The 19,332-nt window shown below is 28.4% G+C and overlaps 1 protein-coding gene across 1 annotated transcript in view; it reads right to left on the bottom strand.

Annotated features, from left to right (window-relative positions):
- LOC123294672 (alpha-1,3-mannosyl-glycoprotein 4-beta-N-acetylglucosaminyltransferase A) overlaps window positions 1-19,332 on the bottom strand; it is a 365,058-nt gene that overhangs the window by 37,279 nt on the left and 308,447 nt on the right. The window contains exon 5 of the mRNA XM_044875778.1: window positions 2,299-2,432. Coding sequence (XP_044731713.1) covers window positions 2,299-2,432 — 134 coding nt within the window. The remainder of the gene's footprint in view (window positions 1-2,298; window positions 2,433-19,332) is intronic.

The raw sequence follows: 19,332 nt of genomic DNA, 5'->3' as shown, positions 1-19,332 counted from the left end.
TGCATTAAAAATTGTGAAAATAAGAAATCAAATTGCACAAATATTAATTTTCAAATGTAAATTATCATAATTATTTATTTAAATTTGTAAGACAATAATATTACCAATGTAAGCTATAAATGCAATCTATAAAATTATAAATGCAATCCATACAATTATATTAATAAATAGTGTGTCGTTATTATGGAAACGCCTCCAATAAAACTCATGCAAGGTGCGAATTTTCATAAAAACTATGCATTAAAACATAATAAACATACTCCCACTTTTCCTGTTTTTTTGAGTCCAGCTTATCTTGGGATTCTGATGGAAGGGGCGGTAAAAACTATGCTAATCGCAAGGTTAAAATTTTAAGATTTTTCTTCGTTTTGAAGAAAGTATTGGCTTAAGGATGTTCGAGTGCCAGGGCAATTTTGGATAAGAGTCTTGATTTTTTTTATATGAAGTTGGGCTAAGATTCATAGATTTGTCCAAAACTAGTCAGTGGAAATAAAAAAAAAAGTGTTTAAAATAAAGTTAAACCATTAATAAAGTATTGAAAGCAAAAACAAACCGTTGCGCCCGACTAATTAAGGTATATGAGCAGGGTAGTGGAAACTCAAATTTTAAAAAAAATATATATTTTCAATTTTTATGGTGACTTAAGTTATAATTGGCCAAAAATTAGTCAGAAGAAACAAAAATATTTTGTATCTAATAAAAAAAGTTTTTTGTTTATAATAAGACGAAATTCAAACAAAAACTTTTTATACCAAAAATTCGTATTTATCAATTTTGACTTAATTCGTATTTGTATTAAGTCAAAATGGATATAAAAAAAAACCGTTGCCAAAATAATGATGTATATTGGATGGATATTTGTGCAAGTATTAAATTGTTGGTCAAATTAATCATTTATCTATACAATATAATTTTTAGTACCACAGTAGACCAGATAAAATGAAATATAATCCAAGTTTGATATAAATTTAAATAATAAAACATTATCATTCCTTGCTATCACGACCACGAAAATTAATTTTGTTTTTCGTGGTCTTAATAAATTCAATACTCTCAAGAATTTTGTATTTAAATTAATAATATACACACTGACATACCACAATTCCTATTTGAAAGTCCTAACTAATTTTATAAATGCAAAAGTAACTCTGTCTGTCTGTCTGTTAGGATTTCACGTCTAAACATCTAAGCCAATTTGAATGAATTTTGATAAAAAGATAAATGGAACCTTGGAGAAGGATATTAGCTACTTTTTTCGCACAAAAAAACTTGACGGGGGTGAAATAGGGGATGCAAGTTTGTATGGAGAACCGTTTATTCTCAAGTTAGGGGAAGGTAATTCACAATATTATAGCTTATATATCTAGCTTATATATCAGAATAGGACATAGTTTAATAGAGACTATAGACAAACTAGAATGAGAGGGATTTTTTCCATTTGACGCGTAAAAAACTCAAATTAACGGAATATTTTGAAAAACTTTTTAGATCTACGTCGCAAGCGCCCGAAAATAAATAAAATTATTCCCTTACCTACTCTTTTTTCTTCAATTCATACAACAAAGATGCGGTTTTTTGCATTCGGCGTGAAATTCTATGAAGCTTATGTTAAAAATTTAAATTTTAATATTTTCAACGCAAGCAATCACCCCTCCGAAATAAAACGCTCTTAAAATTACTTTGATTTTTTTGTTTTATTTATTTATTTTTTATGCTTCATTTCGCTTGCTTTTTAAAAGTCCTCCGCCTTGCGTGCACAACGAGACTTATATATTATAAACTAAAGCCTATTCTAAATTGCGAGAATAGCGACCTATGGCGTCAAATGTCGATTTATTGTCCACGAGATGTAATTAAAGTACATAGTTAAGGGGTGGGTTAAGCGGGCTAAGGGATTTGTTCTTAAGGTTTGCTTTGCCTATATTGCGAGTGGTATGTAGAGGGTATGGGTAAGGGCATACGTTATCTAAATGAATCAATCATTTAATGAATTCATTGAAATGAATCATTATCGCGAGAGAAGCCACGGGAAAAAGCTAGTATATTTATAAGTGTCACATTCCTAAAAATATACGAGATGGAACATAATTAATTTCTTTTATTTTATCTATTTTAATTATTGCCAGTTTTTGACACAATACATTGAACCTCTTTCAAAAAATTCCTCTAGAAATGAAGCTGTATTTAGTTCTGAGCTAATTTATTTACAGAGTGTTTTTTTTTTAAAGTCTAGTAACATTTTTATAGCACGACACTTTTTCAAGATTAACATACTAAATTTGATTTAATTGAACTTACCACATAATCCTTTTCACCATTACAGATTTTTGTTGCAATTAAATTATCTAGCAACCAATCCACCGGTTTATCGTTGTAAAACATTTGAAAAAATTGTATTAACCATGGCAATTCAGCTGATTTAAACATTTTTCCTGTAATAAAACAAAAATACATTAGTATAAATGAAAAAGTTCACAAAGATCTAAGGGACGACCAACCAGAGCATTAGATCATAATTTGGTAAGTGAGTGGTAAAGAAATGATTTTGTAAAAAATAGTACAGAGTGGTAAAAATGATTTTACCACTCACTTAAAAAACCTTCTCAATGAAACAGAATATATAAAAAAGTATTTGAGAACCTATGAATAGATATATCACGAGAAAATATGCAAAGAAATAATTTTATGCACCTTTTTCACTTTCGAAAAGTCAAATGTGCTAAGTAATTAAAAAGAGATTTCTCTGTAGCACCCACTTTTCGAAATGCAATATTTCTAAGATGTTATAAATTTTTTTTTTTAAATAAATTATATTAAAAATTCAATTTAGTTATATCAAATTTTGTATTAAATTAAGATTAAAGCACACGACATAGCGTACACGACCGTTTTAACGTAGAAGACATGTTGAGTATTGAAAAATTTTCACATTTTAATATATTTTTTAGAATTTCCCAATATTTTTAATATAAATATCCGAAAACATCGTATGAACCAATGTTTACTACCTTGTACATAGTAAAAGGAGAACATTTATATCTATATTTCATTTATTTTCTTAAAAACCGTTAGTCTCATAATTGTATATTATTTGTAAGAAATTTCTCAATATACAAATTTTATAACCACTTATTTTTTTATAACAGTGAAAACTTTGACCCCGGATAACTTCTGTAGCGGTATTTGGATTGATGGGGACTATTGAGATTTTTTTGGGAGCCACAAATAAAAGGTTCATGGAAATAACTATCTTTCCGGGAATTTTTCCGAAATAAAAGTTTTTATTCTCTGTGTTATATAGATTTCCTCCCAAACGGCCTCATTTCGTTTCTCTCTTAATTTTTTTTTTGGTTTTTTTTTTTTTATCACCCTGAATATCGAAAACTTAATGCTTTGTTACGTACATTTTGGAGCTAAAAATGCCTGTTTTCATGAAACACAACGGTGTATTAATGAAGTATAATCTCATAACGCAAAAAATATTACCCGTAGAATGTTGAAATTTAGAATTTAGAGGGGTTGTTTCATTTTGTTTTGCACCCTCTATGTACTGCTTAGTAAGTAGCAATATCGAAAATTTTCCAGTTTCAGAGTTCAATAGAAATTTCCATTTTGACTATTTTATAAGCGTGCAAGGGTGTCATATGGTGTTCACAACAGATTTTTTGTCTGTATATTATGAATCGACTGACTTTCTATAACTACTATGTAGTACGTATACAACATACATTCAGTCTCGATAATATACATTCCAGAAAAATATTTACATTAAATAAAAATTTAATAAACGTTCAGGGGATATATATATATATATATATATAAATTTTTATGTCATCTTTACTTCGTACAATATTTATTTTCATGAAATATGTCTGTTTATTTGTATAGCGTGTTTATTGAAATAAACTTATGATGAAGATTTATTGAAAATCCAATTACTATTTTTACCTTTATCGTTTAATTATTTTTCTTTGACAGAAAATATTTAATTTTCTTCGTATATAATACCGATAATGTATGCATAGCTTAGCATATATAAAATTTATAAGAAAATATACTAAAGCATATTTTCTATTTTTTAACTTTTTTTTTTTTAAAACCACTAATACAAAATGTGATATTATCTTATTTATATTTTCATTAATAGAATATTAAGTTTACTACTCCAATGTATATCAGTCAGCAAACTAACTGCGTGTGAACCTTTTGCAGCAGTTTATTCGTTTGTGGTAATTTTCAAAGTCTTTTCGTTGGTTTAAGGGTGTAAATTCGCCTATAACTTGACGGATGTTAGTGCCCCAACGTTGCAGTTTTGTTGATATAAACGCGAATCTTACAAAACTCTACAAAAACAAATTCAATTGCTTATTAAAGGCATAACGCACGCTATGACAATACACACGTCTTACCCTATCTGTCATGTTTACAGTTTCCTTGAACTTTTGTAAAATGATGGAAATTTTTCTTTCACTTGGACGATTAAATTGGTCATAATCTTCCCGTAAAAGTCTATAAACAGTTATAGCAGAATTATTATTTATCCAGAACAAGTAAACAATTTGAGCGTTGAGCGGTTAATTAAACGATTCTTATCGTAAATAAAATAGTTGAGTTATCAGTATAAACACCAGGTATTAGAAACCATGTTCACAAAGATATAAAATACATATATAAGTATAATAAAGAAAAAAACCATGCCCATATAATAAAAATATTTATAAATTTTATTAAACATATTTATTATAACTCATTTTAAAATTTAATTAATAAAATCAATAATATCAATTAATATCCAAAAATATAATGATGATGTTATAAAATTTGAATTTATGTTTATTTAAAATTTTATACTATAAACTTTAATGTATGATATAACATTTTCATTAAATAATTCGAGGGTTTCATGCCAGAAGAGCGCCTCCACCAAAAACGAGACTTTTCAGAAAAGCCTATTGAAGTTTTACTAATTATTTTAATAAGACTTTTAACATATGGTTTTAGGATTAATATAGTATGGTTTAAGGATTAATATAATTCCAGTTTTATTATTAATCAAGCGTTTTGGTTCATACTTCCTTCTATAATTAGTCAATATCAGCTAATCACTTTTACTTTCAAGTTTTTATGTTTTTTTCCTACAATTAGCCAGTTTCAGGGTCAAAACTAGAGCTGAAAGTGCCCTGAGTAAAACCAAATGTGATGTCTCTATCGAAAAGTCACTCGTTATAATAATATTTTGGAAATGCAAAGTAAAAATAACAGTATTTATCGATCAACAAATTTTGAATCACATCTTATACAAAATCACATCTATTCTATTATTTATATTTCTCTACTAAATCACATTTTTATTCACATATATATGCAAGAAATTATTAATATAAATTGGCAGTACATAGTCGGTGTGGTACTGAAGTCGTGTGAGTGCGACCCCTGTAGTCCACACGACTAACGTCCCAGAGGGGGGAAATGCCAATTACTTAAAAAAAGGTCTTGTTAACATTTATAGATCATGTTTCGAACATGTTTTGCAGCTTATGCTGGAAAGATCATTACCTCCATGGACAAATGATGAGTTTCATCGACTTTTCAGATTTTGTTTATCGAGCTTTTCTAGTTTTTTTATTACCATTTAAAAACGGCTCAACCAATGAAAACTCTTTCAGTTCTTATATACGCGATTACGCGTCGAATAAGCCCAGTCACGTGTTAATGTCATAGTTGGTTCGCAAAATCGAGGCGAAAGAATCCGAATGATCATACGCACATACGTACACACACACACACACACAGACATCACATTGAAAAGGTTTGATTCGGATATTGCGGGCTTGAAACCGCAGAAATATGTAAAACTGGAGATTTTCAAAAATCGGCCCCATTACATTAATTTCCTCCGGGAAGTTAAAAGGTCATTCTACCTAACATCAGCTTTTTATTTATATCTCACTAAAAAAAAAAATATTTTAGCCACTCGCATGGAAATATGAGTAAATTGTGTGATAGGCCCTTCTGACAATAGGTACTCGAATTATGTTTGTCTATAATAATTAAATATTAAATTTAATATTGTGTTATTATGATTATGGAACAGAGATAGAAGGGATGTTTTAAAAATCAAATCAATAATAAATATATCAGAGTAGAGTTTATAATAATAATCGAATTATATTATTATTTACCTATATTGTAAACTGAATCTATAACGTTATATATCTATAAGTTACATTATATTCGTATATTGAATAAATAAATAGACTATTTGAATATAATTAACTGAATATACTCAAAATAAAACTATATGTTACTCCTATAAAATAAACCTTATCGTACAGTGAAGAAGAGAATTATAACATAAGTTGATTTTTTATCCATCTTTTTCTACGAACATGTTCCAGAAATCTAATATTTTTGAATAATACCCCTACGAATTTCATTGATTTCTATTGGTTGAAAATTTATTCGTCATTTAATACTAAAGAGAAGTGTCTACACAGTTTCACTACATCATAAAATATCAATTATTTTAATTAAAGAGAATTGGAAAAAATACACTAGAACCAGGACTCGAACCCGGACTTCTTGGATTCATGTCAAGCGCCCTACCAATTAGTCTATTCGAGTTCTAGACATAAAGTGAAATTTTTTTTTTCAATTCTCTTTTATTAAGATTACTAGACAAGATATTTATCAATATTTAGTTTACGCTGTATGTATCATATTAAAAATCATCAATTATAATCGAGACCATGATGTGAATAAATATCGTATACATGATAAAAAGTAAACAAAAACAAAAAGTAATCAATTATTTTATTTATTTTTAGTTTCGTTGGAGGTCTCGATTTGCACATCTATTTATTAAATAGAGTATAACATAGAGGAGAAGGTCGCATATACAGACACGAATGCCATCCGGTATTTAGGTCCTGTAAATACTACTGTGTTTACAACCGAATCAGTACATGTTATTATGATATTATTTCACAGAGCAGAGTACCGCACAGTGGAAGAATCCTTGGCTCACAACCCAGAGGTCCTTATGGAGGTGAAGAGCGTTTATGACTAGACGCAATTGGAGACGTGGAAACTCGTATACTCTTTTTTAGCATTGCCAGTAATGGTAGCCTTCTCTTTACCTTCTGCCCTTTGGTTACGACTACATATAGTTGACATCTGACAACACGCAGTTGATGATGGGTTTACCCCTGGCAGTTTTTTAACATTTTGTCAGTTAATAAATACAGATTGGTAAGTAAGTCCCAACAAACGAAGTACTTAATTTTCGCATTGCTTTTATTTAAAATATATGACAATAATATTTTTTGTATGGCTGTGTAAATTTATGTTTTAAATCATAGTTTGTTGTTAGAATCACATATTTAATTATGTTATCTAGAGAATAGAGAATTTTGAATAATTCCCATGTAAAATCCTGTGCCATGCAACTTTACCCAAGAGTAAGTTGCATATTTTTATTTAAAAAATAGAGACATGTTATTGAGTTTTTCAATTAAGGTTTCAGTGCCATAATAAAAATATCAATCATCTTCGATAAAATAACTGTTTTTGCTTACCAAATTTTTTGTGTTTAAAGTAAATTATTTTTATCGTAGAAATTTTTTTTTATAAATTAACTTTTAACACCATAGAAACAAAATAACAAAAATTGAAAATTATTATTAGTTAAATAATTATCTTTTTCTAGTTTTTGAGATTTCAAAACGCCACTTTTATTTTTGAAATTTTTGAGAAACATTAAAAAAAACTATATAATTTTGATTCCTTGGAAACAATAATCTGATATACATTATAATAGTAAAAGTTTTGATGGATGGATGGATGTTTGTTATTCATTCACGCAAAAACTTCCGATTTGGATGGAATTTGAATTCGAACGGATTTGGATGGAATTTGACACAGAAATAGATTAAAGCCTGGAATAGAAAACAGACTATATTTTTTATCCCTGTAAAATATAAGGTTCCCCTGGGATGGATTTTTTTTAGTTTTTTATAGGCTTTGGTTCTATGGGATACATATGCTTGATTAATTTACACAGTAACGATAAAGACTCTCAAAATCTCTTTTAGTAGCGGGTAACTCCACTCTCGTTTAATCACGGATAACACCGCGGGCACAGCTAGTAATCATAATACATAAGAAGGGTACTGCAAATGGACCCCTAGCACGTAGACCAAAGGATTCTCGGTGCACCAATTGAAAACAATCAGTCAAGTTTTATTTGAAAACAACATTCAGAAATGCGGCAAAAACGTAATTACTGTTTCAAAAGTTTTAATATTCCATATTTGTAGCTAATCACAACGGTAACAATTACTGTGCAATCCAAGCTCAGTGTTACATAAAATGGCATCTTTAAATAATGTATTCAAAATTTTTAATGTTGTTGGCTGTAAGCCAATTGCATTTGTGTATAATTATATATTTGCATATTGAACATGTTAAAATGTTACTCTAATATGTTACAAGCTGTATTTTTAGAATTCCGGACCATACCAACGATATATAAAAAAAAATTTTTACAAACGAAATACCTACATAATTTTATGTTAAATTGTCAATATTAAAGTTTAGTCATTAATTAGTTTAGTTATTAACTTCGCAATAATTCTTCTTAACACCAATTTTAGATTGATTTTTAGTGTAGGTACGCATGTGTGTACGTGCGTTCTGGGACATACTCGGGGGGGGGTAAGGTGACGATACTCGATCTGGGTCGATCGTTGCATAATAACATCAAGAAAGAGAAAAATAAAATTAAAAATTATTCTGTTAATACTAAGGAACTGGAAGTTTTGATAGTAAAGTTGTAGAAAATCACTTAAAAGTTAGTTCGATACCGAAAAAAATATGTCTTTTGTGAAAAATTCATACCTCTGAACGGTTTAGGAGAAATTAACTATCAAAGTCAGTTTTTTTTAATAAAAGAAAGGACACATTTCTCGTAAATCGTACATAGAATCAATGTGAATTTTTCATAAAAAACCTAAACAAGAGTGATTGATTGATAAATGAAATTTTAAATTTTTGTTATCATTTTCATTTCATCTCCTTAAGTATCCTCGATACCGTAAATTGAAAATGATACCAAAGCCTTAAAAAATTTATCAATCCTTTTATACGTCTTTTGTGAATAATTCATTCAATTCTCTCTATGGTTTAGGAGAAATTAACTATCATGGTCAAAGTTTTTACCCAAAAATTTCGCCACAATTCTTAATTTTGGTACGATTTTAAAGCTTAAAACTTGAGGAATATTGATAAAAGTTTTTTATGTAAATGGAAACATTTTTAAAAGCACTCATATGCCACCATGTAAAAGGGCTGTTTTTATTCATTCAGTTTTCGTAAACCGTACAGAGATTTGAAATTTCTACGGAAGGCGTATTAGGTAAATATTATTTTGACTCTAAAATTTTTTTATTATTAAAACTTATATTTACGAACATGTAAATGTAAAGGCTGTGTGTTATCAGATATAAAAGATTGAAATATGTTCATACTTGATCGATTCACTTTTGTAATTACCATTGAAAATAATTACCAATATATTTGTCGAATAACAAACACAAACCAATATTTGTTACAACTGTTCAGAAAATGAGAATTATTAATGAAAATATAAAAATTGCATAAATTTATAGCAAAAACATAATTATATTGTTAAATTTTAACTATTTATTTTAACATCTAAAATATTAATTATTGAAATTTAATTATTATATATATGTATTTTATCGAATATACATAAAAATTATTTTACTAAGCACTAATATGGCCACCGTATTCGTTGCATATATAACCGAATTAGGCACAGTTCGCAGAAATATTTAAATAAAACTTCTATTTGTTTTCAATGTGGAAAAATATTATGTTTTGTCAAATATGTAATAAGATCGTCTATATTTTCAAATGGATAATATTATATAAAAATATAGGCAACATTATTACACAAATGATGAATTCTTTGTGTGACAGCTCATATTAGTAATATATAATAAAGAGCATTTCGATTGTGCACCCACAAATAAATATAAAAATAATATTCACTAAAAAAAATTAACAAAATGTTCGAAAACTACTAAAAACACTCGACATAAACTGCAAACCATGTTTTTTGTTGGGTGTTGAGATCATGTTAAATATTGACAGATTTAAGCGCTTCATAACTTCGCTGTTGGCCTGGAAGAGATCCAGGGTAGGGATTTGCCCTTTGATTACTACAATGAGAGGAAATTTAGGTATGAACTGCGTGCAAAACGTACCGACAATTTGTTTTCCATTTCCTTTAACATTCTTTGGCCAGTCGTAGATCTTATTCAAAAAATTTGGTGTGTATTGGTAGTAAAATTGCCTATACACACAATTAGTTATGGCTATGCACTGCACAATTCCGCACTGGTCGAGGTAGATATTATATAATGATACGAGACTTTGCAATTTTTTTGAGAGTTTTTATAAAAACGGCTGAATTTCGGATACTATTTTCCTTATGAACATGAACCTGATAGGTATGAAGTAGGTCTTGCATATGGGAGCGCATGCTTAAATTAAATAACGCTGGATGGGCGCTAGTTAATTAACCAAATTTATATATGGAAAATTAAAATTACATTCTGAAATTATGAACCTAAATCATATTAAAAATTATAGCCCCAATAAAATAACTTGAATTTGATTTTTTTTAAATTAGTAGAACAATCTGGTGCGTTGCCAGCAATGGCAAAACTGTCTGTCTTTATTCTTTAAAGGAAGTGAATGCGCACTAGTAAACACAGTGAATGCAAGGGCTCCCTAGTGCTCGACGTATTTTATTTCCACTTAATTTAAATCAAAAAAGCAATATCCAAAATCTAACCACAGAAAAATCAACTTTATTGTGACGTTTCTAAAAATAATGAATGTTGATACAAATACTTACACAAGTACAGAGAATACTGATAATTTTGACTTTTACATTTTATTTTTATGTAGGTAATATCCGTTAATTTGAAACATTTTACCTTTCAAATTTGTTCAGATTAAAATTTGGTTGAATATCTAAGCATTATGAATAGCACTAAATAATTTATGGTACAATTAAAATATGAATGAAAAATTTTATAATTTTTAACGACAAAAATATATTAAAAAAATAAATATAAATACAAAGATTATATCATTCATATAATAAAAATAAAAATTGTCAGCTTATTCTTATTTATATAACTACATGGTATGAATATTTCTGTACAAAGAAAATGAACCTATAGTAGGTGATTTATAAAAAATTTTCTACCTTTACATTACGAAAACAGATTGGAAAATCAAAAAGCGATAAAACACATATCGTCGCTTTTTAGGAATTAATGAAAGAGTAGTTATATATATAATTAATTAAATAGTATGCATGTATGTAATATGCAAGGTATACTAACTTTAGTCCCAAGTTTGTAACGCTTAAAAATATTGATGCTACGCACAAAATTTTGGTATAGGTGTTCATAAAATCACCTAATTAGTCTACTTCCGGTTGCCCTTCCGTCCGTCTGTCCGTCTGTCAGCTCGATAACTCAAAAACTTGAAAAAAGATATCAAGCTGAAATTTTTACAGCGTACTAAGGACATAGAAAGTGTGGTCGATTCCGTAAGTGAGCAACACAGGTCAATTGGATCTTGGGTCCGTAGGACCTATTTTGTAAACCGTTAGAGATAGAACAAAAGTTTAACTGTAGAAAATATTTCTTAAAAAAAAATAACCAACTTTTGATTGAAACTATTTTTCGTAAACATCACTGTTTACCCGTGGGTGCGCAAAATAGGCGTAAATTTCCATATAATACATAGTAGGTATGTAATATATGGGAATATCAGTTATGTATGTGTGATTTGTATGTATGTGTAATGTGATAGAGTAATCAACACTGTCAATGCATGGTATTTCAACAATTAACTCAATCAATTGTTTGTTTTCACTTGATTTAAGAGTAGTATTGTCGTCGGTCTTTGATAAATGTCCGAAGTTTCAATTCAATTCGTCGTTTTAAAGTGGGTGAAAATCTCGTTCAGAGAGAAAGATTTCATTACAAAGATGATATTACCAAGCTAATAAAAGTGTGTTAAAAACGTTGAACATGGGGGATATAAATTAATTGAACAATTATATAAGAATGCATGTTTGTTGACTTCGAGTTGAGACATAGGTATTGATATCCCCTTCAAGACAAATTACTTTAAAGAAATAAAACATCACTGAATATTTGAAAAATATTATTGCTCGTTAACTGGGCATGCATGGAGGGAATTGTAGATCATTAGGTTCACTATTTCAGAAACTTATGACTTCATTTCCACTCCTAAATGGTATGGTATTGGTATGAGTTAATGTACATATTTTTCTTTATCTTTAAGGTACTAATTTAAAAGTAGGTTAGGTTAGGTTAGATTATATTGGTTGTCCACGAAAGACACCACCTTTCCGCTGATAATTTCATTTATCAGCTCCTCAATTTCAGAGGCTGAGTGCACCTCCTTCATGCATATACTATGCATTACACCAGCCCAACACAACTATTAATTAAATTAATTTTGTTACGACGGCGTGAAAAAAACTCACTACCCTAAGCATACCGTGGACGCAATTGGTTACGCCTTAACCAACTGAGCTAATAGGGCGACAATTTAACAGTAACTATTTATTAAACTCGCGGCCACTGGTCGAATATAAAAAAATAGCTCATTTTATTTTGATTTAGACCATATATGTATTGTACGTAGTAACATTATATGCATTTTATAATACATAATATGTACGTACGACCTTATAATGTATAACAATATAAATCTAAGCTCATTCATCGTTATTAAGGTCATGCTATAACAATGCCTATAAAAATATCTTTAATATACTTAAATTGCTACTTACACATTGTAAAAAATATAAAAATGAGTGTATATATAAAAAAAATTGTAAAAATGTAATTTCTTGTGACAATTGAAAGTCATAAAATAAATGGAATCATATTAATTTTAAGTGTCATAACAATGTTGAAAAAACGTAAACATAAAAATTTTAAATCAAGAGTTTTAAGTGCTTTTCGTCACAACAAAAAAAATTAATTAAAATATCTGATATATCTATATATAATATAAAAATGAATCGCTGAATGTGTTGTTAAGTGCAAATCTCGAGAGCAGCTGAACCAATTTCGCTAATTCTTTTTTTATAATATTCCTTGACGTACGAGGATGGTTCTTACGGAGAGAAAAACTTAAACAAATTTCCTGAAAAAGTCTAAAAACAACACATTTCTATATTATCTATCAGAGCTTGCAGCATTATTCTAAGTCTGTAAAAAAAATTGACTAAGTGTCTCAAAAAGTGATTGCATACTGGTAATGCCTGAATTATATTGTAAAGCCGTAAATCCACATAGATTTATTTCTCTGTGTTATAATTCTAACTCAATACCTTTAGAACATAAGAGTAAATTGACAAGATAACTTATCAATAGATAAATATAAGTGCAACTTAAAAAAAGGACGGATTTGCGACAAATGACACCACATAACCCTGGTTTCATTCTCAAATGAATTTTCCTCGAAATTATTAACGTTCATTCCTGGTAGCTCCAAAGTCAAAAGAACGAAGCGCAGAAAGTGCAAGCTTAGTATAAGTTTTATTTGTTCAGAAGTTTCAAAAAAATTGACTTGGACATTTGTGATTTTTCACATTAATATGAGCTTTATTGCATTAGTATTTATTAGTATTGCTTTGATTATTGGGTTTCAGACCTCCGAGTGAGCGTCGATTCCAGAATACTTCAACGAGACACGAGGAGATAATATGCAGACAACAGGTATTAAAGAGATAAACTATAAATAATCAATTTCCAATGCAGTTCGCCTCTAAAACTTTTAGAGTCGTCTGCATATCAAAAGATTCCATTTATTTTACATGCTCTTGTTTCACCCACATATGAGTCATAATGATTATTAAATGTAATATGTAATTCGAACTTTGTGAAAGTTTTCAAAAAGTAATTGAAAATTGAAAATTCATAGAGGTTTTGATCAAAGGAGCAATTTCTAAGAAGAAGCCATTCTATAGATATACTAAATATACAAATACCTATATCCATAATATTTAAATATCGTGTCTGAACCAAAGTCGTGGTAAGTTTGTGAATAATTTATCAAATGGAATAGTCAATAAGTTTCAAACCACATACTTATTGAGTATGTATCTATTATAATTTCTAATACTACGATCATTTTGGGTTTTAAATTCATAAAAAATACAATTAAGCTGAGAGTAATGTGAAAATATAATGTGAGGGGAGAATAATTCAACGAGAAAATTTCAGATATTTGCCCTGAAGATGAGCTATATTGACATGGCTTTTAACCTTGAAACTGCAAGTATTTCTCTTAATGTTTATTTTGCTTACAAAAGTTTAGCATATGACTTTAATCCTTGACAGACTTTTCTTACATAAAGGCTTTCGGTATGTCTTTTGGTTTTCAATTTTGGATCTCCTGTGAACTACCTCTACACCCTATATACAGGATGGTGTGACTGAGTATTGCATTCACAAAATCAGTACGCTACGCACCGAAAACATGAAATTGAGCAAAAAATGGATCCAACATGAAGTTTTTCGAAAAATCAATCCTTTTCAGTACAATAACATTTTACCCTTTAAACAAAAAAATTTCATCCTTAGAACATGAAATATTGAGGAAATCCAACAATTTTTTCCAATATGTTTACTATACTTTATATACTTTGCATATTGATAAATTGTAAGTAATCAGGTGGTCTAAATTGGAACTACTGAAAAAACGGCCCACTTCCTGTTTAATAGTACAAATATTTACCGCCAGTTGGCGGGATTTATGTGATTTAAATATGAATATTGTTATTGGCCTTAAAAATTGTATTGCCATACAAATACAAGTATTGCCATCTGGTAGTCGAAATTGTAGCTACTGAATTCGGATCTACTTTTGATTATATTTAATACGAATTATTATCGCCAGTTGGTGAGTTTGCAACTCCCAGTTATCAATAGTAAAATAAAAAATTCCTCCAAATAATGGTGCATGACACGTTAGAGAGAGTTTCAAAAACTGATAAGGGTGGCGAAAAATTTAGGCTCATTTTTGAACTTTATACCATTTTTTGTGCAGAAAAGCAACTGTAAATGTTGAAAGTTGATTGATAAAATGACTGTAGTATACTACTCCTTTCCAATAACTAAACTGTATGAACCGTTAATAAACATAACAAAAATTCAATATGTTTTACATAAATGTAGGTACATACAGATCGTTTAAGCTTGTCGAACATAGTCTTCACATTTTCTTAGAATTATCGAAAATTGTAAAATAAATAATACCGAGATCATATAGACTACAAAAATCTTAGTACTGAAATGTATATAGGCATTTAATTAATGTATGGGAAATTTCTATAAAAAAAAACCAAAGATTTTCTTAACGCTTTGCCTAGAAATGATTTTCATAGAAACCATCTATAAGTTTTAGTCCTGGAATTTTTATCTCACAAAACTTCATAGTCACAAAATTTCCCAACAATCGTTGTGGAATCTCCAATTAGTATTCCTCCATTAAATCATGATGTAAATTAAATCTGAAGTAGTGTTAAAGGTGGTAAATTATCAAAAAATTATTGAGTTTTATAATAATTCGACAATCGCTATCTCTCTCATAATTATTCGGCTATGGTTCTCATTAATATCGTCACCAATTATGTGACTAAAATTTGCCTGCCACAGGAAAAAATCAAGTTTTATATTTTTCTATTTTCACCGAATGCGTATAGTTCTGTCAACTCAAAGTGACACTCAGCAAGAGAGGGCGTAGATATGGATGCACATACATGTATATCTCTTGCTCAGTGCCAATTTTGTTTCATAGATCTCTGGGTATTTGAAAGATTTTGAAGCGAGTACCAGTACCAATTATTATCGATTATTCAAAGAAAACCACTTTCTTTCTATTGTGAAAAACAATTCAGGACAATAAGATTTGCAATTAAAGGTTTTAAGCCTTTTGAAAATAAAATTTTGATCCATTAATTTATTTTGAAATATAATTGTTAATATTGTAAAATACAAAATAATCAAAATACAGGTAAAAATTTAGAAAAAAATCTAAGTTTGCATTCACCCGGGAAAACTTTTCGGATTTCTTAATCAATTGAAAAATTTTAATGTTTTTTAGTTAATTTTACACAATAAAGGCCTCCTGATAATTTTTTTGTAAAGTTAGTCGTTTTCGAATTTTAGTTTAATGCTTGAAAAACTCAAAAATGACCATTTTCAAGGGTAAAGAAAATGCTAAAAACAATAAATTTTTCCTTTAACAAAAATAGTAATTACAGATAATTTTAGCGGAAGATCTAAATTTTCAAGTTTAAAAATGACCCTATAGAAGTTTAGAATAATCTAATCCTGTCAATAAAGTATGTCACTTCTAGAAAAAAATTGACTTGGAATGTTTTTAGCTGATCAAACTTTGCATGTTATTGCAAGAAATTTTAAAGTCCGATTTCTTTATGACTTCGCTTGTTAGCGCAAAAATGATTTCATCGCGGCATTCTTAAAAAACACAAAAGCATGACATAGCATGTTCCTTCCTTATGACCTTCAGATTTCTTGTAATTATGACGAAAAATTCAAGACAATCCGAGTCTATAGAGAACAATCTTCGTTTCAAAAAGCCTAGCACGTTCGATTGTGTAATTCTGGATTAAATTCAATATTTACTTGAAAATGGAGAATATCTCTACCTGTATTTTTCTCTTAAAAGATGTAAATTGTGAAGACTTTACTTTACACACAGATCAGTGATGCTTAGAATAATAATGTACATTTTATATACACATTGTTGTAGTCAATAACTAGTCAATATAATAACTACAAATAGAACATATCCATCTATATATTTATGGAAGCCTGAATGGTTCACCGTCAATTTATGAGAAAGTGACATTACACTAGCTTATGTTTTAAATATGTACTACCCACACATTATAAAACCAACTTTTAAAAAAGTCACTAGGTCACTTTCAACAAGTGCACTTGTGACTTGTGGCATTATGGAAACGAACTGTTTTGAAGATGTCGGTATTTTGTCATGTACAGAAATGTCATAATAATACTTATAAAGGTATGTACAGATGCAAAAGAAAAACATCAAACATTAAAGCATTATATTTTTTAAATAATACTAAAGAAAATTTTGAACTAACTACATAAGACAAATTACAAACATTGTTATGGCACGCCATTTTACTATTTAATGTCCGAAAAAAAATGTTCGTAATAATAATACATTATTATTATATTATCATCATAATAATAATCATTTTCATTAGGTACATAATTTGAATTCAATCATTTTTATTATGTACATAATTTTAATTCAATCATTTTTATTATGTACATAATTTTAATTCAATCATTTTCATTAGGTACATAATTTGAATTCAATCATTTTTATTATGTACATAATTTTAATTCAATCATTTTTATTATGTACATAATTTTAATTCAATCATTTTCATTAGGAACATAATTTGAATTCAATCATTTTTATTATGTACATAATTTTAATTCAATCATTTTAATATGCACATAATTTTATTTCAATCATTTTTATTATGTACATAATTTTAATTCTCTATTTCCATTATGTACATAATTTTAATTCAATCATTTTAATTATGTACATAATTTTAATTCTCTATTTCCATTATGTACATAATTTTAATTCAATCATTTTTTTTAAATCTAATTCAAATAAAATTAACTGATTTATTATTATGTATCATCATAATAATAATACATTATTATTATGATGATACATAATAATAATACATTTTTATTATGTTATCATCATAATTTTAATTCTCATCTCTCTTTTCTCATCTTATCTTATATCAATCTCTCTTTTACTAAGATTTATTTTACAAAATATAAAATATAAAATTTCTGATTGAAAAAAAATAATTAATTAATTTTTTTCTCGATAAAAATTAGCCTATTAAATAGTAAAATGGCGTGCCATACATTGTCATATTATTATTAAATTTTGACATGTAATTATTAATAATTCCAGACAGTTTCGGTAGTGTCTAATTAAAGGATTGTCATCACCGACCGACATCTACAAAAAGGTTTGTTTCCATAATGCCACAAGTCACAAGTGCACTTGTTAAAAGTGAACTAGTGACTTTTTTAAAAGTTAGTTTTATACTTGTGGGTACTACGCATTTAAAAAATAAGCTAGTGTAGCGCCACTTTCTCATAAATTGATAGTGAGCCATTCAGGCTTCCGTATTAAAAGCTACAAACGTACATACCTAATACGTATAAATGAATATATAATGATTGAGGTTTAACTATTTTGTTATTCATTGGAACCGTTTAGTTACTGTTGTACAGTTCGGTAGTGGTATGTAGTAGTAGTCAGAATGACGTATTTATTCATGATATTTAGTATGAACAGTTTACTCAAACATAAAATAACACGATTTCCATGTTATATTTATGGAATCGTATACAATTAGGTGTAAAAAATCTGACAGGCTTTCTTTCAGATCAAAGAGCCGTCACTTTTAACATTGGATTAAAGACAAACCGGAGCGACAAAAATGTGGGGCGTCAAATCCTTAAAATCTGTATATATTATAAATGCGAAAGTAAGCATATTTGTTTGTTTGTTTGTTTGTTACGCTCTCACGCTAAAACTAGCGAATGGTTTTTAATGAAACTGAACAGCAATATAGCTCATACTTCAGAATAACACATGAGATATAATTTATAAAGATATATTAATCAAAAATAAAAAAAATTTTAAAATTAATTTAATTTGACATTACCATAAATTACAGATCTCTGTAAAAATAGTCAATATAAAATATTTCATGACCATCTTCTCTGATATACTTAATGAATAATTACTATCATACATTTAAAAAAATAGAAAACCATACATATATTTTACCTGTGTAAAACAATCCTTACCATTATTTCGAGTGTTATAGAAATGGGATAAGCGAGAGCAATCTTTATCAATCTTTACTTTTAAACCCAGCGAAGCAGGTGGGTATCACTCTAGTACTATATACAGTAATCTCGATAATCGGGACTCAATAAGACCTTGGCTATTTCGAAAAATGGAAGTGTATGGAAAAATTCATTATAATTTACAAATTAAATAAAACATTGAAAAAAACACCATTGGAATTTATGTATTCAAGCAAAGATGTACATATAATACATATACCCTGTAAATAGG

The sequence above is a fragment of the Chrysoperla carnea genome, chromosome 3 (genome assembly GCF_905475395.1).
Source record: "Chrysoperla carnea chromosome 3, inChrCarn1.1, whole genome shotgun sequence".
NCBI lineage: Eukaryota > Metazoa > Arthropoda > Insecta > Neuroptera > Chrysopidae > Chrysoperla > Chrysoperla carnea.
Note: the sequence above shows the minus strand (reverse complement) of the source record. Positions and strands in the feature narration are given on the sequence as shown.